Genomic DNA, 23986 nt, shown 5'->3' on the forward strand with positions numbered 1-23986 from the left:
CAGCCTGTTGGCGGTACGGACGCTACATTACCCCCCTTAGTGTCCATGATTGCCTGTAGCACTTTTTCAAATTGTGTAGAGTGGGCTTGGAGTGTGCTTTACAGCGACTGTAAGGTTGGGATTAGCTGTTGGTCGCACGGTGCCGGACCAGGCGCATTTCGTTCTTGATTTTTGGCGGATTTGGACTTCCCGGACATGTTTTGTGTCTATTGGGCAGCTCGCGCGATATGGGGCAGCGTTGTTTTGTGCTGCTTAGACGTCTGAGTGCACTGGTGGCATGTGCGCACTCTCCGGTGTGTGGTTCCCCGCTGTAGCTCCGCCAGGCTTGCCTGCAACTCCTCTCAGTCAAGCCGGCCAGCGACGGCGCAGGTCAAGGGCAGATGAGTAGGGAACCCTGCCACTGGTAGTTAAATGCTCTGGGATACGAGTGTGTGTGACTACTCCTTCAATGTACCCAACCACCAACAGTCAAATGAAGTTCTGGGCAGCACGGGTGACCCCCTACAATCCGTCTCAGACACCGCTCCCGCGTGTGTCGTCTGTGGCCTCTGGCAGAGACATAGAAGGGAGGCCAGCATAAAAAATAAAAAAAAAAGACGGTGGTGCTATGGAAGGGGGGGGGGGGGGGGGGAAGAGAACCCGGGCCCTCCTGCCCGATCAGCCCCCCCCCCCCCCCCCCCACCAGTGCAGCGTTGTTGTTGCCCCCCGGTTTACAGGGGAAGGGAGGAGTTAAATTTTATATAATACAGTGGGGGCTGTCCCCCAGTCGCGTGGGTGCCTCCCCCGGATCCGGGTGAGCGCCTGTAAGTCCGGGGCAGCTCCTCACCGGCCGCTCCGCGACCCCGTCACCGCCCCCGCTTTATTTTGGATGCTCCAGGCGGCAGATCAGCCCAGCTGGGCTGCACACAGCGTCTGGCCACGGAGCACCAACTCCCCCACTTCTCTTCTCCCGCCGTGGGAGCGTCCCGCATGGCGGGGGAGAGCCAAGTCAGCCGCAGCAGCCGGCGTACGATGGGGGTGGGGAGGGGGGGGTGAGAGGGGAGAAGCCGTACATCAATGCGGTCCCCCCCTATGGAGCCCCCCTCCGTTTCAGCCCCCTCACCTCCTGCCACTGTTCACCGATTGCTGGGGCGTGCAGCCCAGCGCCGTCTTCGCCTCCGCGGCCGCCCGAAGTCCAGCAGTGTTGTGGCCTCTGTTTGCCTTGCGGCACTCGACCGAACTCGGCTCCTCCGTCCTCCTGCACCGTTTCGCACGGCTCTTCAGCGGCGCGGCGGTCTCCGGGACTTGGGTGCTGTGTTTTGAGCACCGAGTTCCACTCCGGGAGCGCCCTGCAGGGTAACTGCCGTAGGCCCGAGTCGGAGCGCACAGATTAGGTGTCCGACACGGCCGCCATTTTGGCTCCTCCCCCACACTAGACTACATTAACACCCTCTACGTCGGACTGCCTGCCCAGCTCATCCACCACCTCCAGACCATGCAGAACACAGCAGAGAGACTCATCCTAGACCTCCCCTGTAGAACTCACATCACCCCCCCCACCACCACCTCAGAGGTCTACACTGGCTGCCGGTGCATAAGAGGTGCAAATTCAAGGCTCTCACCATCACATACCAATCCCGCCACAACATCGGGCCCAAGCTAATCAACCGCAGACTTTCCTCCGCCAGCCAACCAGGGAAATTCATTCAACTCTTGCCCTTGAGCATGTCCCGAAAGTCTGTCGCAGCAGAGGACCCTCCTCCTACCTTACCACCATGAATTGGTTCGACCTAGACTTTTTCTGGAGAAAATAGTTTTTTTAATCCCTGGTGCCTATTGTCTCACCTACCTGACCACTATTGCCTCCTCCCCCTTCCCCCCCCCCCCCCCCCCCCCCAGAAGGGGGGCTGGAGGTATCAGAAAGGCTTTGGTCACCATTCATTTGGGGTGGGGGCAGCCCCATCTTTTATTAAAAAATAAATACAATATATAAATAATAATATTCTTCCCTGGTGTCTAGTGGGCTTTCTGCCCTCCTGTAGGGATCCCCAAGTAGGGATCCACTAGGGAAAGGTACCATGGGAAAGGGGATATTCTCCCCTTTCCAAAAGTACCACGCCAGTTTAAGGTCAGTGTTCGGGGGAGGGGGATAGCTCTTCCTCAGCAATCAAGACTGAAAATGTATTTCCTGCCTCGTGTGCGGGGAGGACAAAGAGCTGTCTTTCGCACTGAAAGGGTTAAGAATGGTAATCCAGAATGAAGTTCTTGTGCTACAAGTTCTGTGACCCCAAAATAGTTTAATGGTTCCTTGAATATTGTTGTCCAGCAGAATGGAACAACACATCCACTAAACTGACACTCTAAATGTGGTGAAATTAAGGCAATAGAAATATGGTTGATAGGGACTGTATTTGCAATCCACTTTATGATACCAGTGTTTGCACCTACAACCTGCTCAAACAGTGATGGTTAACGTCACATTGAACAAAAAAAAAGTGAGAGTGTACTGCTGCCCTTGAGCGGGGAGAGACATGTATGCAGACACAGCATGCAAGATCTACTATTCCGATCACCAAGTACTGTGGCTGCTTCTACATAACAGCACAAGTCAAATACTTGTATCTGCACCGGCAACATGCAATCTCCCATTATGCTATGTCTAAGGCCATTCTTCACCCAGGGTTCCCCATAATGAGGCAAGTGTCACTATTCTTAATCCACAAGGCCCAGGCATCACTGAACCCACCTGGAGATTACAGCTGGAAAGTGGTTACACACCTCTCCACACAGGTGGCTGAGCTGTATTTCAGATAGACAAAGGTCTACACAGTTTATAATTCAATACAGCCATTGATTCTGATTACCTAGCAACCAAAACTGAACAGACTGCATACTTGTGGCTACAAATCAATGCTGATTGATCAATCTAACATATGCAAGACCATAAAGAGAAACAATAAGCTGCATTACATCTTTCACAGCAAACTGAAAAACTTGGCCAGTAGCTACTCACGCAACATTGACAGATCTGAGTTCAAATTATTCAGGTTTACAACTCATTCAACCTCAGAAGCCTAACAGTTCTGGTTGTTACAACAGCTAATAAGATAACAAATGTTAAGGATGTGACGACGGAAGCGGTTCTCAGCACCAATGCACATAAATGACACTTTTTAAACAGCAATGTAATTAATTGACAAACTGCGCTCAAAAGAAATGGCACAACCGACATAAGGAAGCAAATGTAATATGATGAACAAACTATGGACAAAAGGGCATGAAATAAGGTTTCCGTGAACTTCCACAAGTTGGTAGCTACCCTGCAAGAGTTCAGTCGTGTATGCACCTCAGAAAATTCAACCATTTTGCATATGCTAATACAGCACTAACTCCTCAGAGGATCACTACCTTGAAGTGCTTGAGGGGCTTGCAAGTCACAGAGACCTGGAGAGCTATACTGGTGGGAGCATAGTCCCCTGGCAGGATCACCCAACCCAGCCAGGTCAAAGGGTATAAATCCAAGAGTGATCCACTGGTCCTCCAGGTTGGGGTTTGGGCACAAGGCTAACAGCAATGGCTCATAAAGCATTTGTTATGGTAACAGCAGCAAGAACCATTAAAACGCCTGGAAACAAAGGACTTCCAGAGTCTCTGTATGAGACACGCATTATTGACAGTAGTCAATGCCGCAAGGAAACTACTGACAGGTCGATAAGATGATTTGAGCGCCAAGTCAGATTCTGGAACGCACAGACTATATGACACAGGAAAGCTGGCTCAAGTAACATCTGGGAAGAGGCACTACAATCTACACATCCTGGGGGAAGGGGGTTTTCAGTGAAAGTAGGTAGAAAAGATCTGGCAGAATAAAAACCACCACAGGAGAGACTGTACTCAGGAAGAGACCATGACCAACATTGAGAAGGGGTAGCCATCATCCTGAGCAAGGAACAAATAAATGCCTAATTGAGTGGAAGCCACTCAACAGAAGAATCAGAATAGCCAGGATAAATGGCAGACACAGCAACACCACTATTATCCAGTGCTATGTTCTGGCAAATGACGCAGATGAAACAATCAAAGACATATTCCAGGAACAGATGCAAGCTGAACTTTAAGCCTGTGCTGAACCATGTTCCTTAGATTGTGGTGGGAAATTTGAATGCTAATGTGGGAAATTACATCACAAACCATGACAGGGCAATGGGAAAACAAGGATGTAGAACAATGAATGACAATGGAGAAAGGCTGTTGGAATCTTGCATCATAAATGAACTGGTCAAACGAGGGCCTCTCTTACCCAACTGTGATAATCAAAAACTGACTTGGTGCTCACCCAAATGGTAGAGACAGACACCAGATCGACCACCTAATGATAAGCGGCATCTAGAAACACTCACTGCAAGTTGTCAGAGGGAGGAGGGGAGCGAACGTTAGCAGTGGGCCCCACCTAGTGACTGCTCTTGTAAAACTGAAGCTCAGAAAAAAAGAGAACACAAAACTTCAGGACAGCACTTTGCTGTGGCAGAATTACAGGACCCCAAGACCGAGATGACCCTGGCAGACACGGAAGATCAGTCTGAACCAGCTGCAGACAGTCAAGAAGAAATGGGTCTCCTCGATATATCTTTGAGACAGTAAAACATACCTGGGTACAAAGACTAGGAAGAGGAAAGAATGAATAGGACAAGACACATGGCAAGCTATTAAATACAGGAGGGCATCAAAAAAGAAACTTATGGAGGCCACATCTGTGATGCAGCAGGAGAAGTACAAGCAACAGTACACAAAAGCAGACACAGCTGTCAAACGAATGACAAGAGCGGACAACTGGTTAACCTGGCCAAACAATCAGAGAAAGCAGCCAGTAGAGGTGAAAAGGGGAGGTCTTCAAAATCACCGATAGTCAGTGGAAATTCACGTGCAACATACAACACCCCCTTATCATGGACATGTAAGGCAGAATATTTACAACAGAGAAAAAGCAAGAAGCATGCTGCAGAGCACTTCAACTCTTGAACAGCCCAGTACCCACAAGTGAAGCAGACATTTAAGAAGCAGAACACTGTTGCACCACAGAAAAAGAGAGATTCACTGCCATATGATCTTTCAAGACAGGAAAAGCTCAGAGAACAATGCACGGAGCAACAGAGACAATTGTACATCAGCTTGATTTTGGAATAGTCTATGACATTATCCACCATGACAGCCTCTGGCCTGTACTGAGAGCCTATGGCAGATATCGCGGCAGATAATCCTCCTGATCATGAGCTTCTCTGATAAATTTACCTGTAAGGTGTGAGATCGTGACAATACCTTCAAAGTCAATACTGACGTGAGACAGTGATGCATGATGTCAGGATTGCTCTTCAATCTAGTCATCGACAGGATGAAGCCTCGCACAACAGAAGACCATGCCAGAAGCACCAGATAGATCTTATTCTTTACAGTGGACAACCTTGACTACGCGGATGACCTAGCCTTTCTCTTTCATACACACCAGCATATGCAGCAAAAGACGCCTCGCCTGAAAATCTATGCACACACAGTGAGTGGCCCTGAAGATCAACACCAAGAGATCAGAAGTCATGACTCAACATTCGAAACCCTTTAGAAATCAAGGTTAATGGCGAGGACCTAGCCATTACTGAAGATGTCACCTAACTAGGCAGACCAATCGGACATAATAAAGGGACAGGCACTGACATCAAGAGCCGATTCAACAAGGCCAGCAATGCTTTCAAAAGTCAGAGCAATGTGTAGAGGCCATTTAAGTGCAGCACCAAGCTGAGGCTCTACCAGAGCTGCGTTCTGTTCACACTCTTATATGGACTGGAATGCTGGTGGAGAACAATAAGCGACATCACCAAACTGTCAGCCTTCCACACCAGTAACACCAGAAGAATCTTGCACACTGTGTGGCCACAAACCATCTCCAACCAGTAACCGCTCATCAGATGCAAGCAAGAGAACATGGACACCATAATTATGAGAACAAGATCGCAACAGATAAGACATACCATCAGAAGAGAACAAGACTCCATCACAAGAACAGCTGTCCTCTGGCCCCCACAAGGCGAACAGAACAGAGGCAAGCCAAAGAACATGCGTGTGGTAAACTGTGGAAACAGAAATGAAGACCCCGAAACAAAGATTGGGCATCGTACACAAACTTACCCAAGACGGACAGAAATGTAGGCCCTTTGTTGCTGCCCTACATGCCAGCTGGCAGAATGAGCAGTAAGTAAAATATAAGGCACCAAGTCCAATGGTGAACTACTGAAATCAAATGCTCAACTAAAAATTATTTGTCCCAGAAGGGATGACACAAACTGACAGAAGATGTTTATAGACTGTAATCATGATCAAAATGTATCATCATCTCAACAGGCCGCCTGATAAAGGTAACCCTGGTTACCAGGCCAAACTCTGACATACAGTCATTAAAATACCAGGGGCATGAATCCTATTCCAGACGTAGTCCTTCAACCTTCGAGCAAATAAATTGTAACAAGGCACATGGGTAATCAATACGCTTTTTAAATACTGTTTCAAGAATGTACTGGCATACTTGTGACAACATAAATGGCAATAGGACTCCCAGAACTCAGGGGGTCTAAGAACACACTTTCATCAAGACTGCTCATCGCACAACACAACCTACACACCTAACAACTAAGGGTGGAAAATGAGATCAAAACCAGGACTTTAAATGTGCCCATGTACCTATGCAGGATTGCTTAAATCATTCATCTACTCATTGTCTTCTGAACATAATAACGTAACCACAGTAAATTATACAATAATTTTGCTCAGTATGTTGCCTCACGAGTGTCATCATATAGAGTAAGCATTGGTGGAAAGGACATCAGGGCTTACAAAATGAGGATACTGAAAAATAAGATTTATGGTTAGAAAATGTTGTCAGTTATATTTGCAAGTTCAAGATTTTCTAATTCAGATGATTGCTGGCACCAACTGTCTTATACATATTCAGGGTATTGCAGTGTTTTAAATTTGCACTCTTAGTATAGCTTATTTTTAGCACTGCTTTTTTATTTTGGTTACAGTTTTCTGATAAAGAGCCTTCACCAGCATATTTGCTTGACAACAAAACAAATTAGCCTTTGCCTAGCAGACAACAGTATTCAACGCTTTGTAATATAAACGTATTTGTTTTTTAAATATAATCAAGGCTACCTTCAGGGGTATGGCCTGGGCAACTACCAGTGCCTAAAACAAACAATAAATAAATACATGAATTTATAAATAAAATGACCTTGAGGAATGTAATCTGGTAATCGTATAACGCCCCCCAATGCCCTCAAGCACCATCCTTGATAACAAAAACATTTTTCCCCATAATGCAGACTGCCTCCTACCTGTGGAAAATAATCCCGGCTACACGAGTAAACGTGCGGCGATCTATTCAATATCCCGGCTACTCGAGTGGACTTATTAAGAATCACAAATACCGTGAGCTTCAGCATACATTTTGCCATGGCTGCCTGTGACTGAACTTCCTTGAAGGCATCCAACAGCATATTGTATCATTTGGATTGATCACAAATACCGTGAGCCTCAGCCCACATTTTTGCATGGCTGCTTGTGATTTAACTTCCTTGAAAGCATTCATGGACACCCCTAGACCAAGCTTCACTAATTCATCGGTCTAGAGTGAACTACTGAGCATGAAGATGCCTCTGACCAGAAGATTGTATTCCTTCACTGGATTCCCTAGGTGCTACCGACCAGATTTCATTCCCAGTCCTGATGATGACCCATTACTGATTTATGTCTACATTTGGGGTCGAAACGTCAACATGATTTTGAATGTGGATTAAAACTGTAAAGAAATTCTATGTGACTTCAGGGCTTCCTGGATTGACGGAGCCGTTGGAAGTCCATACTGTTCTTAAACCACCTTCTGTATATATTGTATATATCACCTTCACTTTCCATCACAGTATTCACTTTCACTGTGTTTTGCTAATTAGGAGCACCTACCAACACAAATACAATCTTTTCTTGTGCTAAAAATGTAATGAAGAAACAAAAGCAATAAAAACACTGTTTATGCTACATAGATTAAATATTTGTAATTGCTTAATCAATAGATCACCGTGGAGATTTAGGAGTACTTCCCCCTTGCTTTGACCATATATTTACGTTTATTCATTACCCTGTTCAAAAGGTTTAGAGGGTACCGGCTCTTTGTTTGAAATCCTACCTGTGGACCAGCAGATTACAAGCTTATAATTCATGGTTTCCTACATATTAAAGAAGCTGCCTCTAACCAACAGCAACTGAGCTACATCACAAATAGAATTACATATGGGGACAATGAATAAAGGGGATGTTTTTACCAAGGTGTTCGGAGTGACATCAAACAGGCACCAAGAGCGAAGCTCAAGTTGTCTATGATGTCACCTAGAATCCCTAGGTAAAAGACATTCCCTCTACTCACTTTTTACCTATCTATATTTTTTGTATGTATCACCTCAAAATCATCTGCCCCTTTCTTCAAACCCTAAGGAGGGGCAGAGTAATGGAGAGCCATACATAAAGTCTCTTCTCCAAGTCCCAAATGTATACAAGAAAGCTGTTTGTCAGCTTTCTACCCCAGCTACACTCTGCGCCTTGCCGCACCAAAAGAAGCTATACTTTCCTCTCTCCAGCAGAGCAGACAGCCAAGGCTACACTGACAAGCTTGCCGATGCCCTGTCAGAGCAGCTTGCAATTCCTTTGTGATGCAGCAACAGTGGGAAACAACTTTTGCTTCCCACTGCTGCTATGTCATAGTAGTGAATAACCAGACTTGGAATCTGGCGCTCAAGCTAGTGGTTCTCACTGAGACAGCCATAATGTTTTTTGCACAAGGGACAGACAGTTTTTTGCATCATTGCCAATCAAGTTGTTGCTTAGTAACATCAAGAATATTTTTGTTTGTCATGCAACCAGTTTCTTGCTTGTTAACCAATATCATTTAGAAACAGGGTGGAGCAGATTACGCACCCACACCCTTGCTCCTGCACCTCATATTCCACCCTTCTCTGGCCCACCCACTAACACTGTTCTCAGACAGGGAAAAACAAGTAAGCATTTATTTTTTCCAAAATAGGTAATAGTTGCCTGGTAAAGGACCTGGAAACTCCAGGTCTGAGTGGTTATTCTCCATTTTGAGGGAAGAAAATGGTACTGGCTTGAATTCTGTGTGGAAATAAATGCAGATAACTTGGTAACCCCCACCACCAGCACCACCCCCCCCCCCCCCACCCTCCCCCCCACCCTCCCTTATCTCTGTACCAAACTGCAGCGAACTCATAATGAGGGCCACAGAGTGTGGTGGGCAGCACATATGAGAAGGGGCGAAGATGAGTTATAGAGGCGAGTTATGGAGGTGTACTGCATAAGCCCCAAGAGATCTGCTGAAGAAAAAAAAAGGCCATGCTGTTAACTGGTGCCTTGTATTGCCTTAAAACTTGACAGGAGTTCAAATGAGCTAAAATGTATAATTCATGGGCAGCAAAACACGCTCTTTAGAATCTGGTTAAAGGGTGGGAGAGAATGTCTGGGAGTTTAGCATCCATAGGGCACTATAAACGTATAATGCACTAGGAGCTTTCCTAGGAGTAATAGTTAAGGGAGCAGAACCCCAATGTTCTGTTGTACCCTGCTAAAATACCCATATTTTATCTCTGAATTTCCACTCTGGCACCTTTGAACTAACAGTAAGAGTCACCACCATGCTTACCATCAGGCCTAACAAAATAACTAAGAGAGTTATAATATCCAGGGACACTAAATAACCGAGTTCCAGTCTAAGGGAAAGTTAAAAGGTTTTATTACAGAATCTCAAAAATAAGCAGTACAGAAAAATAATCAAATGTCGTGAAGACATACAGCAATAGATATTCAGATTAATTCTAAATCCGAAGTAAACAACGAAATTATTAAAGAAGGACCAAATAATAATTAATTAGTCAGGGTCCCTAAAGGGCTAAGAACATCTGTCAGGACCACAAGGAACAGTAATAGTAATCCTGGAGGAAAATTAAAATTCTTCTTGACCAAATGGACAGAGCCTCGGGAGGAAAAGGTAAACTCTCTAAATTGGAATAGAAAGAATCACAAAGTAAACTGACAACATTTTTAGTGATAGAGAAAAATCTCCATAGTAAAACAGACAGAGCCCCTGAGTCTCTGGCTCACCCCAAAAACCATAAATTTGTATACATGTTTTCACATAATTAATGAGAACTGCAAATTCAGCCTGGCATGACCAGAGATCACGTATTAGCCAATTACAGATAAGCACGTCAAACTCTAATGTAATAGATCTCAACCCTCTCTAGGTTCGAGACTCCATCAGCTATTGTGCCTGTCCAGAGATGCAGTACACAGTAGGTGTCATGCCCTAAACACAGCTAATAAACAACATTTCTACTAGATACACGTCAGGAAACTACTGTGGAAGGAGCTTCAGACTTTACAACATATAGAGAAATGTTTTGCTTACTGGAAATGAGGTCAAGGTAAATACCCAGTTACGTCACAGTGTTCTGTGCTCTGAAAGTCTGCAGAAACCACAGAGAAAGAAGATATTCAAAGTGGCATGTTTGAAGGGGGGGAAGGGGAGACGGGGGGGGGGGAATTAGCAGTAGCAGATTGAATGGACCACCAGAGACAACATCCATTTAACAACAATGCTGACCAAACAGGAAAATGTGGCATAACTAAAACACATTAATCAACACATTTCTACACGATTTACCAAAATTTCAAGTGCAATATTATTAATTAATGTTAAACTCACTAGTACTCAAAATAATTTGCACACAAAATTGCTCATAAAAATCTATATGAGTGCAATTAACGCGGCGAGATCTTAAAGTCTTTCCACAAAAGAATCTTTAAATCACCGATAGGGAGGTAAATAGCCTTAAAGCGAGGGTCTTTAACAAGGGAGCAGGACTTAAATGCCGTCTGGCTACAGAGGGCTATAAGGCCATTAGAACATTCTGCCATTAGAGGGAAGAGAACAAAGACCTCACGGAGCCAGAGGACAGCAATAGCTAGGACCCACAACACTGGAATGTTGGAGCTCCAGGCTTCTAACATCCATTAGAAGCCCGGAGCACTCCATTGTTTTCAATGGAGCTCCCAACATTCCAATGTTCATATATGTTCAATACTCCTAGAAATCAATTTGTAAAGCGATAAGACGATATTTATGTTTAACCTGTAGTATAGATGGTTTTGGGGGATTTCTTTGGCTTTATTAGCTGGCATCCTCCTGCTGCTGTTGTTATACGCAATGGCTGTCCAGCCACAAAGAGGAGAAATGACGGCGCTCCCATCAGCGCAGCTGTGTCATGAGCGAATGATGCAGTACTTTGGAACAACACTCCTGGAGCAATTGGAGTGTCACTGGTCCTTGTCATTCAGACCGGTTTTGTATTGTGTGCAGCCCGTGTTCCGGTGCCTCAGGTGCTCTTTCGAACATGCACTGGAAATCTGTCTTTAACAGCAGCGCTTGCCTGCAGTAGATACTAATCTGTTGATGTTCTCGCTGAGGGTTCATTACCAGACATGCGTATTAAGGTTGCATTTGCTGCGTGAAGCTAATTATAAGTTACCCTTCCTGGAGGAAGCTATCGACAACTCATCAATGGGCATTCCACAGGATCCCGCCTTGGTTGACACTGGGGCTATGGAACACACTTTCTCCTTTTTGGTGAGGACTTTACGACTTTGACATCTGCTGAAGTGGAAGATCTCTTGTTCTCCATGACTCGTACCTAGTTTGGAATTATGCTAAATTGAATTGTCCTACTGATTCGATTATACAATCACATGCTTATTTTTTTTTAATTGCCATGTAGTATGCTTGTGTGTCCTTTTAACTTGTCCAGATAGATGTAGTGTTTATATATATCTTAGGTTGATCTTTTAGCTCTGAGAGTTTAGTTTTGGCTTTGAACCACTTTCAACCATAAAGGGGAGGGTGTTGTGTAGCCATTTTAGAAATAGCTCCATGCACGTTAGTTTGACACATTAGGCCGCTGTGCACTTTAACCGAGATATATTTTACTCGGCTTCGCATTGTTATTTTTACAATAACCAGTTTTACTGTCTTGTTTAATTTTCATCTATCTAACTGTTTTTGCTTAATTCAGCACTGTGTTCTAAAACAAGACATTCTTGATCACTATGTGCTTCAGTCAAGGCTACAGTTTGGTACATTGCCGGTGAATGTGGTAGAAGATTAGTCTCCAACATTCGTAGAAAATACACATCCTTATGTAGGGACATTTTCTTAGAACATCAGCTGTGTTATTATAAACACACTTCCTAGTCCCATTACACGTTAAGAGGGAGATTCCAGACAAAGAACCACGCCTGTATGCTGATTGCTTCGCTACAGATACTAACGCAGACTTCAGGCCTTTGCTCAGGTATGGGGGTTGATGTCCTCCCTGGGGAACCTCACATGCTGTGCTCAGATTATGACTTAGATAGGAAATAGTCCATCAATCCTACTGACAATATGATAGCGTTATTCTTATGCTTCACTCTTCTCGTCACCATTTTAATTCTGTCATGTTGTGTCATCCTGGTTATAGCAGCTCACGCTTTGCTATCTAAGATGCAGTCATTTTATTAAACCTATCATTGAAACATACACCGCTTCTGTCTATCATTTGTATATGAGACTGTATTGTGACTGAGAGAACCGGATGTGACCTGAGTGACCACGACTTCCCTGAGAAGCCTAATATGTCATGCGCTCGGCTGCCCAATCATCCCTATCTTCTGGTAGAGATGAGGCACTGCTAGTTAACTGGAGCAAAACCCAGATTTAGAGCAACAAGTGTCATCCACTGTGGGTCGGACTCAGTCTCCCACACTGTGGACGGTCTTAGGGCTCAAAATCCAGTAGTCTCATTAGAATAATGAGAGCCTACGCGACAATCTTATGTTTCCATTAATTTGCTCATCACTTAATTCACCCAAATATCTGAGCATTTATTAATCCATTGTTGCCTTCCATTTAATGTGTACAGTCTTTGAGCCACCAGCATTGCCATTACTGCTAGGGTTTATCCACTAACTAGCCTTCAGTGCATGCCATTGCACTATCCATGCATTACCACATTCATCCACTCGTAAATGAGTTATTTAATTTATTTGTCCGTAATAAGTGATGACATTAATTCACGCTTATGTGCATTGATGCATGCCTTCACTTGTGTAGCAACAGCTTGCTCAATATCACCACATACCTGATATACTCTTTACTTTCTTAACCTTATCAGAGAAGCCAGTTCTTGGGAGGTCGCGCCCCCTGCTAGGACAGTCAAGTAAACGCTCCTGGCAGTTACACACTTTCCTCCTTCAGTCTCTGACTCCGTATTTGCAAAGCAGCTAATTTCCAAACATGCCACACTCTTGCATGGCCCCTTTCACAGGAGATGCAGCAAAATAATGCAGGAAAGATAGCATTTTTTTCTCGACACTACTAATATCAACCTTGTTATGCTGAGTAAGTGTGGTTTTCCCAGCACATCTTGCAGTGGTTTCCAAAATGTGTGCTTAGTGCATGGCACCCCTGGCTAGTTTTGATGGCGCACCGGGGTGCTGCAGCACACAGATTGGGAACCAATGGCCTAGACGTAATTCTACTGTGTGCCACTTTCAACAACCACCGGACACTCCCTGTGCTTTTTCTCACTCTCTCAGGTTTTCATCTTTGCCGTCTTCCTTGGTCACAATTTTGCCATCTTTCTCTGTCTCCTGTTTCACGTTTGGGGTTTCCCTCCCTTGTGCTGTAACAAAGTCTGATGAGGAAAAATATGTGCTGGACCCTGAAAATGAGTGCCATGGGCTCCACCTTCATCTACCAGCTCAAATTGAGACCTGCTACTAAGCCTAATAATTTGTTACCGTACATAAGGACAGCCTTAGCCATGAATATTTTACATCACCTCATTGGGTAAACTAAAACCGTACCTTCAGTCAACAATGGCACAGGAACATTTTTCTAAACCTACAATGAGTTGAAGTCTAGGAGCAGTGTCAAATCTACAAAATGTATGTTTGTTATACTATCAGGTTTGTCCAATTTGTTTAAATTGCGTCATGCCACTTCAATGTCATCCTATAATGGCTATGAGGTTAGCTCCAAACCCATCTCTGGAAATACTTGACCTGCCCCAGTGCTGGGAGCTGGGGTGGCTTTAGGGTGGTGTAACCGGTGCAGCCTTTGGTGGGAGGCACTGTGTTTAAAAACAACTTTTGGTTAAAAAGCACATTAACTTTCTGTGAATCCAGCAGTTTTCAGGCAACAATAAAAATGTCAAGATAACTCTGGTGATTAACGTTCCTACGGGTGAAAGATCGGAACGTAATCTAGAGGCAGTTTAGATTCACTGTAAAGTAGTGTGGAGAGTTACTGTGCCTGCTACAAATGATGTGTACATGCAGATTAAAAAAAAAACTTAGTGTGAGTGAATTATGACTAGCGATATTAAAAAAATGAGGTGCACTGTTGAAGAGTGATAGTGAGAGAAGTCATGGGGACAAGGCAAGGGGGGGGGTGCAAAAATAAAAAAGGACTGTCGCACCGGGTGCCACCACTACTAGATTCGGCCCTGGCTGGGAGTGATAGTCCCCCCCCCCCCCCAAAGTTCAGGTCTAGTTGCGCCCCTGGTCATAACCCTTCATACTTAGCAACTACACATCCAATTAAACAGCTTATAGCTGCCAAGTACGGGAACGCGTAGCAAGTTATGGTTGCAAGTCAAAAACGCTGATCAAGTTTTGATTTTTAATCCCACGCTTTATTGGTAAAAGAAGCAGCATTGGCAATGGTGATCGTGTTGCTTAGGACGTGCTGCATTATCAGTCACTGAGTAAGAGCACCAGCTTGAATAAGGACCACCAATAACAAAGGTCGGTTTCTCAAAATTACTTTTCTAGAGTACTGTGTATACCACGTGTTATTGTCTTTCTGGCCTGCCGTGGGACACTTACCTTCCTCCTCATCTTCATCTTCTAAGTCCCGTTCTCGTTTTACCCGTACCCTGGTCGCCATAACCAAATTGGTGGCTCTGTAGATCCAGGTTACGAACACCGCGCGTCTGCGTTGCAAGCCTCGCACCGAATTCACACTAGTTACTTGAACCTGATTGGTAGGTGGAATTTAAGAACGAGGCTTGGCGCACACAAAGTTGACAAAGCTGATTGGCTGTGATATCTCGACGCTACTAAGCATCGAACATTCAAGACTTGGTGCTCACACTACTCAACCATATTCATTGCAGATGGAAGTTGATACGATGGCTTTCTTCAAGAGGTGCGCATTCAGTGAAGAACAGGAGTTATTACCACAGCATTTAATAATTTGAGTTTCCGTGAAAAGGCGCTGCGCTCATTTTCGGTACAGCGAAAGACTTTTTTTTTAAATATATATATATCGAGAGTAAAACCATCTGCATTGGCTTTGGTAGTTTTACCATGGCCCACAGTTAAATGTTATCTTTCATTCTCCATTCTTACGTGTCACTGCGACACGGCCTGGTGAAGCCACTATAGCAGAAAATGGCGCTAGGTACTTGTCTTATCTCCTTGTCAATGACAACATAGTCGTTCGCTCTCTTTTATTGCGACACGCGCGGTATAGTGTCTCGGGAAGATTCAGTTACGACTCTGACGCAGTTGTGGCCAGCCTTTTCTGCTGATTGGTAGCGGTACAGTTCGCGCTGACACTCAGCATGCTGATGTTCCGCCCTCGGATAACGCTGCTGCTCCACAAAAACTGCATTCGTGTTCGGGGACCGTTAGGTTGCACGTGAACTAAGGCAACCGTTGTCGGACACTGGCGGATCATGGAGGAGGGGGAGGAGCCGATGGGGTTGGGAAAGACTGGCCACGGGGGCAGGCTGGATATGAGCCACGGCTTCGTGAGGCACATCCGACGAAACCAGATGGCCAGGTGCGTTGCGAGACTTGGGGGTGTGGTTGGATGTTAAACAAGCCCTTTTGTGTGACGTCACAATTGATAGTATTTCTCGGGTACGATGGGCTGGAATGAATGATAAGTCATGGGGCCACCATTCGGCATTTAGACCGAATCAGTTTGATGTCACAAGTGTTAATTTAATAATGCTTAACGCGGACGATGAGAAAAAATGAAATAGGTGCATTCCCCAAACCCGGTTGATTCACCACTCCCTATAATAATTGCTAAAACCGTTCCTCCATCAATAGCTTCAGCTGGTTTGGCAGGCACTCTTATCTTTGATGTTGCCCGTTTCTTACCGATAATCTTCATTAGCTTAGTCAAGGCCACTGGAATTATGTGGCAGGAGAGGACCAAATTATGTGCCAGGAAAAAGCTAATTATGCGGCACGTTTCGTAATAGTATTACTTCATCATTTTTAAACTTCGTACATGTTACGAATAAAGGTCGTTTCCCGCTGGTTGAATTATCCAAATATTTATTCTATAATCGGACAACCTGTCAGGGCGCCCTCTCTGACCACAGCCAATGGCCAACTGTCAGCGAGAGAACGCTCGCAGCATCTTGGAATGGCCAGTGCAGCTCAGCATTCCAGTATCACATTACAACATATCCGCTCCCTTTACAATCAACAAATCAATTTTCTGTTAACCGAAAATGAATAACCACTGTTAACACTTGTTATATCAACACACATAGTCTGCCAAATATTTGGGTGGTACTCTCAGTAACACTCCTTATTTTATTAGATCGTTCTTCAGTGCCAGATAATGCACCTCGTTCTTTCTCCTCACTACCCACCAACTCTCTATCACCCATCAACATAAACCCACTGCTCTTTGACCTGCTTTCATCCTCTCCTAACCATACATCCATCCTTCTCTCTCCCATACAACGCTACCCTACGCATATTCCACTTTTCTCCATTCTCCAAAACAATGAATGACTCATGTACCTCTTCCACCTTGTACGGGCCTCGAAATTTGGTTAGCCCACCACCAATCCTACCAGGTTTCACTTTCACCCAATTTCAATCCTACTCCCTTTCTCTCTCTCTCTCTCACTCACCTCCACTGCTTCCCTTCTCTCTTTGTTTCTTAGCTAAATCTCCACTCATCACATTCTTGTGTTCGCTTCCCTCCCTCTCAGCACCTCAAAAGGTACTTTCCCTGTAGAACCGTTACTAGTCGTACGATATGCCCATACCAAATCACACCATTTTACTTACATTTCCTTTTTTTTCTATAGCAATTTGGACCACCTCTTTCACCATACAGTTAGCCCTTTCCACCATACTATTGGCTTGGTGATTATACAACGAGGTGTGTGCATGATAAATCCCACTATAGTCCAGATATCTAGTCATTTCCTTAGACAGCAACTGAGTACCGTTGTCAGTGATCATTTTACATGGGTATCCCCCTCTTTGAAACATTCCTCTAGTGCAGTGGTTCTCAACCTTTTGACTTCTGTGGACCCCCATTTTATCAATACTGGAGCCCGGGGACCCCCACTGAATCATTATTGGAACACAGGGACCCCCAAGGAGTCATTACTGATAGCTGGGACCTAATATTATTAATTTTTTTAAGCAGCTGCGGACCCCCTGAGGAGGCTGCGCGGACCCCCAGGGGTCCCCGGCCCACAGGTTGGGAACCACTGCTCTAGTGACCTGATTGTACTTTGAATAGTAATATCACACAGGAACTTCACCACCAACCATCTGCTATGAACATTCATCATCACTAAAGCATAACTCAAATCGCAGCTCACTTTCCCCATAGGTCCTATAAAATCTAAGCAAGCCGTGTGCCATGGACTACGTGGATCACCTGTAGCACCCATCGCAGCTTGCTCCCCTACTCTCAATCTTTTCTCCCTTTCCTTGCAGTCATCACATCGTTCCACCTACTCATTCAAATTCTGATCCCTACCCAGCCACCCAAAATGTTTTCTCAGCCTTTTTTTTTTTTTTAGTTAATATCTGACCTAAATGTCCCTCATGTGCGATTTTAAATAACACATATCTCAAATCTTCAGGTGGCACTATCTTATCACCTCTTACCATAACTTTACTGTCACACACCACCAACTCATCTATCACCTTCAAATACGGCCTAACTGGAGATGGCACCGTACTCTCTCTCTCCTACACTCCCTTGATCATTAACTCCATTACCAGTTATAAGACTGCATATTTGTCCATACAGTCACACCACGTTTTTTCCTTCACTGAGCCCATTCACCACATCTTCTATACTGGCGACCGCATCCTCACCTTCATTTGCTTCAACCATATCCTTGTCTACTTCGTGCAATGGCAAAGGTGACCTTGACAACCTATCCGCTTGAACATTCCTCCACCCAGGGATGTCCACTAGTGTATATTGGAATTCCTGCAAGTGCGCTGCTAACCTAGTTAATCTTGCCAACACCTTCTCAGTTCCACCCGGTACCAAAACTCTCACTAGTGGTTTGTGATCTGTGCGAGTTATCAGTGAACCCCACACATACATCCTGAAATATGCCACAGCCCATGCCGCTGCCAACGCTTCCCTTTCTACGACAGCATAGTTGCATTCAGTGTGCATCAATGAACGTGAAGCAAACATTAGTGAAGCGTTAGTACAGCTCCTAGCCCCATCGCACTAGCATCCACCGTTATGGGTGTGCATTTAGTATCAAATGGAGCTAAAATCCCTGCAGAACATATCTCATTCTTTATGTCTTCAAAAGCCTTCTGTTGGTCATACATCCACTCAAACTTCTATCCTTTTCTTAACAATCTCTTTGTACTCTCGGTTTTCTCTGCAAAATTTCTCACACATTTTGAATAGAACTCAATAAGACATAGAAAAGATCTCAATTGATCCTTATCTGAAGGACGTGGTGCCTTCCTTATCGCCTCCAATAAGTCTCGCTTCAACCTCACCCCAGACGAAGACAGTGTATACCCTAAATACTTCACTTCTTCAAACCAAAATGTGCATTTCTCTTTCTTAAGCGTTAGTCCGGCTTCAATTATCCTATCCAACACCCTTTTGAGTAGTATATTATGGTTTTCCATAGTATCCGAAAAAATGAAAATGTCATCTTAAAAATATGACACCCTCGACCCCCTCAAAATTTGGCCAATCATCCTTTGAAATACTCCAGCAGCAGATGCTAATCCAAAAGGCATTCTAGTAAACTGGAATACCCTTTCAGTTGTTATGAATGCTGTAAGTTGTTTGGAATCATCATGGAGCCTTATCTGGTGATATGCGCTCTTAAAGTCTAATTTGGAGAAATACCTCAAATCGGTCTTGAAACTCGATCTTTGCTAACATATAGCCTATAATTTCTATTTTCTCCCCTTGATAACCTCCCAGATTAATATCCTTGGGAAGTAGACTTACTTCGGGCCAATGCAGCCTAAACAAGTCTTTGGGCACAATGGTATAGAGAGATCCCCCATAATTGAATTCTTGTGTTCCTCACGGTTAATATAGCTTTTGGTCTGTTATACCTCCCTTCCTCCGCCAGTCCATCCAACACACATAAAATTATGTCCTTGTTCACTTCTCCTCCTCTCCATCGTCATCAATTGCTGTGATTTTGGATCTATTGTCTGACTTGCACATGCATGCGAAGTGTCCTTTCCGTCCACACTTTCTACAATCTTTGCCCACGGGCAAAAAAATTCTTCGCATCTGTAGTATGATAGCTACTGCCACACCTCATGCACGTTTTTTCCATCTTCAAATTAGTATTGTTTCCTTTCCTATAAGCACCATTCTTTTTTTTGGCTCACAACCTATCCCCTATTGGTGCCAGAACTTTCTTTCTTGTCTTTATCCACATTTGCCACATTGTCATCAGTTGTTTTTCGTTCCATTTCCTTCATATATTGCTCTGACTGTTCAACAACCTTTGCAATATCTATAGCATATTGTAGCAAAGGATTTTTAGCCGCCCACAGTCTTGCATCCTCTTATTTTTGCATTGAACTATCAGTTGGTCACGTATCATTTCATCCCTCAAATTCCCAAGTTAACAATTCTCGTAGTCTTGTTACGAATTGGTCAGTAGTCTCCTCACTTCCCTGCGGCTGGGTATAAAAATGTATACCAACACATCACTATATTCCTGTCCTTCACGAAATGCTTCTCGAAACGTGCTTTAGCCTTACATATACATCAGTCAGTGACTGACCTTCCTTGCCCAACGTACTTAATAGTAACGCTTACGGAACTCTCTTCCATCCAGAGCTTCAATATAATTCTCAAAAATCTCCACCCATTCTTCCCATTCAATCGGTGGAGTTCCTGCTTGTGCCAAGAACATAGGTTGGAGAGTGACAGTCCGTTCCATTGTCACTCTTTACAATTTGTAATATTGCTTCCAAACGCACTCTTCCCTTCCTTGTATTAGTAATTCAAAACAGTACTTCGTCTTTTCTGCCGTTCAAAATTGTTTTGTTTTTTTTCCTTTTTGTGGTATTACCTGGTGTGAAAATAGTTTATTTAATACAATTATATTTCGCAACAATGTTTTGTTCCATGTCACTGTTCCTTTCACCAGTATCCCACTGGAACAACGTTGTCCCCCTAGAACTTAATGTAAACCATCCCAGACAGCTAAGATGGCCGCCAGATTACTACATTCAGTTTGATTTCCAAATGAGTTAGGCCTTGTTTCTCTTAAAATGGCCGTGTGTTCTACAGGGAGTTGGGCACATTCACTCCCAGAATCCCTTAGTACCAAGAAGGACCGAGTCCAGTCTTAAAATGCAGATTGCGTGTGCTCAAATCACACAGGTCAGAGAGCTATTTTTACTTGTTGAAATGCGGCTAAATCAAACTTGCCTGCATTATTTATGCTTCCTCCAAATCTTTCCACTCCACATGCAGATTTTCTGACACTAGCTGTGTCGATGCTCGAGTAGTCGGAGCTCGTAGCCAGTGTTACAAATAAAGGACGTTTCCCGCTAGTTGAATTATTTAAATATTTATTTTATAATCGGGCAGCGCTGTCAGTGCTCACTCTCCGATCACAGCCAACGGCCAACTGTCGGAGAGAGAACACTCGCAGCATCTTGGAATGCCGAGTGCAGCTCGGTATTCCAGAATCACATTACAACAGTACACTGTATGGACATTGGTTGCACCTCACTAGTATCAGTTTAACACCCCAAAATAACAAACAACAGAAAGATGACCAGTCCAGCTTCCTAAAAGGCATTCCAATGCACAGCAACAAGTGTCACCACGTTTTATGTACCTTTTGAATCATTTGAGCTAGAAACAATTTTTTTTGTTAAAATCCACACCTTATGCAGCAGGCGATGGATTAGGTGGCACATCTATAATTATGCGGGGAAAAATCGCTGTAGCTGCACAGTCTCATAATTCCAGTGGTCCTGCCCTTAGTCCATCTGGTCCTCGTCACAGTCATCACCCTTACATACTTCGTCCCAGTCATTATAATGATATATACCAAAGCTGATGTCCTTTGACCAACCTAACAAAGTATATTACAGAATGTTAAATATGTAACCATAAGTCTAATTCATATAAAGAAACTAAATCAGTTGTAAAATTTCACCAATCAAAATGCAGAGTACAATCCTCCCATCTCCAGATTTAACTGAATGTCTGAGACCGTATTTAGGTTATAATGTCTAGCAGAGTTATGCTCTGACAACAGAGTTTCCACCCTGTGAATCTCCCGATTTGATAATGGAAATCGTTCATTGTTGGCTGTCTCCTGAACTGAAAGCTCTCCAAAAATGTACCTGTATTGCCAGCTGGATGATGGATTTAATCCACCTGCTCAGCGTTATTGCCATTTGATTATCCTTCCATATTGAGCAAATGTCACAAATAAGTGATCAGTCTTTCTGTAATATTGAGAACTATCAAGATAAATCAAAAGAGCTATTTTAAAACATCCAAGGTGCTCAGCAAATTTTCTTCTGCATTATAGGGATAAATATAGAAGGGAGGCAGACTTTTCTGTTGCAATCTATAAAAGACAGAATTAACCTTTGCAATATTAATAGGATCTGTCTTTAGAATCGCACCATCCTTCATAAATTCGATAAACGGAAGAAAACATCGTAACGCCCCTAATTAAGTAATTCTGTGTGGCACAATAATAACCACCAAGAAAAGAACTCTGAACAATAGACATTTAAAATGCACACATTTCAAAGGTTCAAGGGGATGAAACTGAAAGGTCTTTATAACTAAAAGAAGGCTCTGTGTAGGACAGACAACTTGGCACAGGTCTCGCCACACAAAAACCCTTGTACTGTGTAGAAATCAAAGAATCCACCAATGATCTTGATTCATTTAATTCCTTGATAGCCTTGATTGAGAACTATTGAAACCTCAAAGTTGACAAAGAAAGATTGAGGTGACACCCATCTAAGAGAAAGTGTAACTGTGCAGAAAATTCACAGTGAGGTGCAGAAAGGTTATGAGAAGAACACTTGTATGACTTCTAGTGTGTTGAATAACATTTTAACGCAGAAGGCCTTCTAACATTCTGGATTATGCCCATTAAGATCGGAGAAAGACCTTTACTAACAAATTGGACTTCTCAAATTCCAAACCAACAGCATGGGCTTAAGAAGCGAGACAGAGCAGAAGGTTTGAGAGGCAATGGAGATTTCAGAAGTACCTAATGCAGAAGAAGTGCCAGGGATTTCAGCAAGGAAAACCAGGATCTCCACAGTCAACATGGAACCACCAGCATCAGTTTTCCTTTTCCTTCTTGAAATTTGGAGAGAATTTTTTGTATTGATGGAAGTAGACATCTGGGCCATTCCATCACTAGAACGTCCGCAACCCCAGGTGACCATCTCTGGAAACCTTCAGCAGTGCCTACAAAGGAGGGCATTGTTCTTTCTTATTAACAAATCCAGGTAAGGTCTCCCGAACTGCTTGCAAATTCTCCCAAGCGTCATTCTGGACAATGTGAGTTCTTGGGAAGATGGAGACTTCCTGATTAAAATGTCCACGAACACATTGTCGACCCCGTTGAGGTGGACTACTCCAAGATTCAATAAGTTCTTCTCTGCCCACTTACCTAATTGAACTGACACCCTGTTGAGCATATTTGAGCGAGTACTTGCCTGAGGAATTTAAGTAGGAAACTGCAATTGTGTCTATCTTGATTAACAAATTATTTGAACCAGTAGGTGTTGGAGGAAATGTAATGCTTGGAAGGTTGCCATCAGCTTCCTCCAGTTCGATGATTTCAGGTCTTGTTCAGCAGTGTTGCTCCCCAAACTAACCGGCTGGCATCCGTGGTTAGTACCACTGGGACTCTTGGTGCATTTTCCCTTCTTTGAATAGATTGTGAGCATCAAACCACGAAAGAAAACTTTCTCTGACACCTGAAGTTAGAGGAACAGCAAGCCCAAGGAGTGTATCATTGATTGCCACAGGCTATTGAAATGCCACAGCAGAGGGCTTATATGAAGCCTTGCTCTTTGGACTGTGTGGACATATGGTCCCATGTGGACCAGAATCTCTAATCATACACTATATAGAGTATATAAAAAATGATTGATGGAATTCTGTAATTACTGCCAGGCACTGGTAATCTTTTGGGCCGCATCCCAGTCCATCATTATTTTGCACACCATGCCACCTCAGTTTGGACCCAGCTACATGCAAATCAGTCTTGACCCTGCTCCAGTGGGAACAGTCATCACAAACTGCCAAGCCAGGTCCTCCCTGAACCCGAAAACAAGCTACTCAGGACCGGTTTGGCCATTGTTACGGGCTCATCAGCCAGGTATAGCTTGAGTAAGGTGACAGTGTGCAAGGGACCCACGTCTGGGCATACGTTTCCCACTTAGTGCAACATACTAAATTATTCTCTTGAATTAATCTCAGCCACTTATAATTACTCAGGGCCACATCCCAGTCCATTGTTAGTTTGCACACCATGTTACCTCAGTTTGGCCCCAACTATAAACTGTCTAGGGC

The 23986-nt window shown here is 43.9% G+C and overlaps 2 protein-coding genes across 3 annotated transcripts in view; one reads left to right on the plus strand and one right to left on the minus strand.

The window, feature by feature from the left end:
• The window catches only part of USP39 (ubiquitin specific peptidase 39), a 108739-nt gene extending 93569 nt beyond the window's left edge, over positions 1 to 15170 (minus strand). The window contains exons 1-2 of one of the 2 annotated variants that reach the window (XM_069214349.1): positions 15016 to 15127; positions 10499 to 10556 (exon numbers count right to left, since the gene is read on the minus strand). Coding sequence is in view for 1 of the 2 variants with exons in the window: in XM_069214348.1 (XP_069070449.1) it covers positions 15016 to 15076 (61 nt within the window). In the remaining variant the exon portion in view is untranslated. Of the gene's footprint in view, positions 1 to 10498; positions 10557 to 15015 lie in introns of both variants that reach the window. The other variant, XM_069214348.1, reaches the window with a different exon arrangement.
• Positions 15171 to 15681: 511 nt separating this feature from the next.
• C11H2orf68 (chromosome 11 C2orf68 homolog) overlaps positions 15682 to 23986 on the plus strand; it is a 55005-nt gene continuing 46700 nt past the window's right edge. The window contains exon 1 of the mRNA XM_069214351.1: positions 15682 to 15976. Within this exon, the coding sequence (XP_069070452.1) occupies positions 15870 to 15976 (107 nt within the window). The 5' untranslated portion in view covers positions 15682 to 15869. The remainder of the gene's footprint in view (positions 15977 to 23986) is intronic.

The sequence above is a fragment of the Pleurodeles waltl genome, chromosome 11, assembly GCF_031143425.1.
Source record: "Pleurodeles waltl isolate 20211129_DDA chromosome 11, aPleWal1.hap1.20221129, whole genome shotgun sequence".
NCBI lineage: Eukaryota > Metazoa > Chordata > Amphibia > Caudata > Salamandridae > Pleurodeles > Pleurodeles waltl.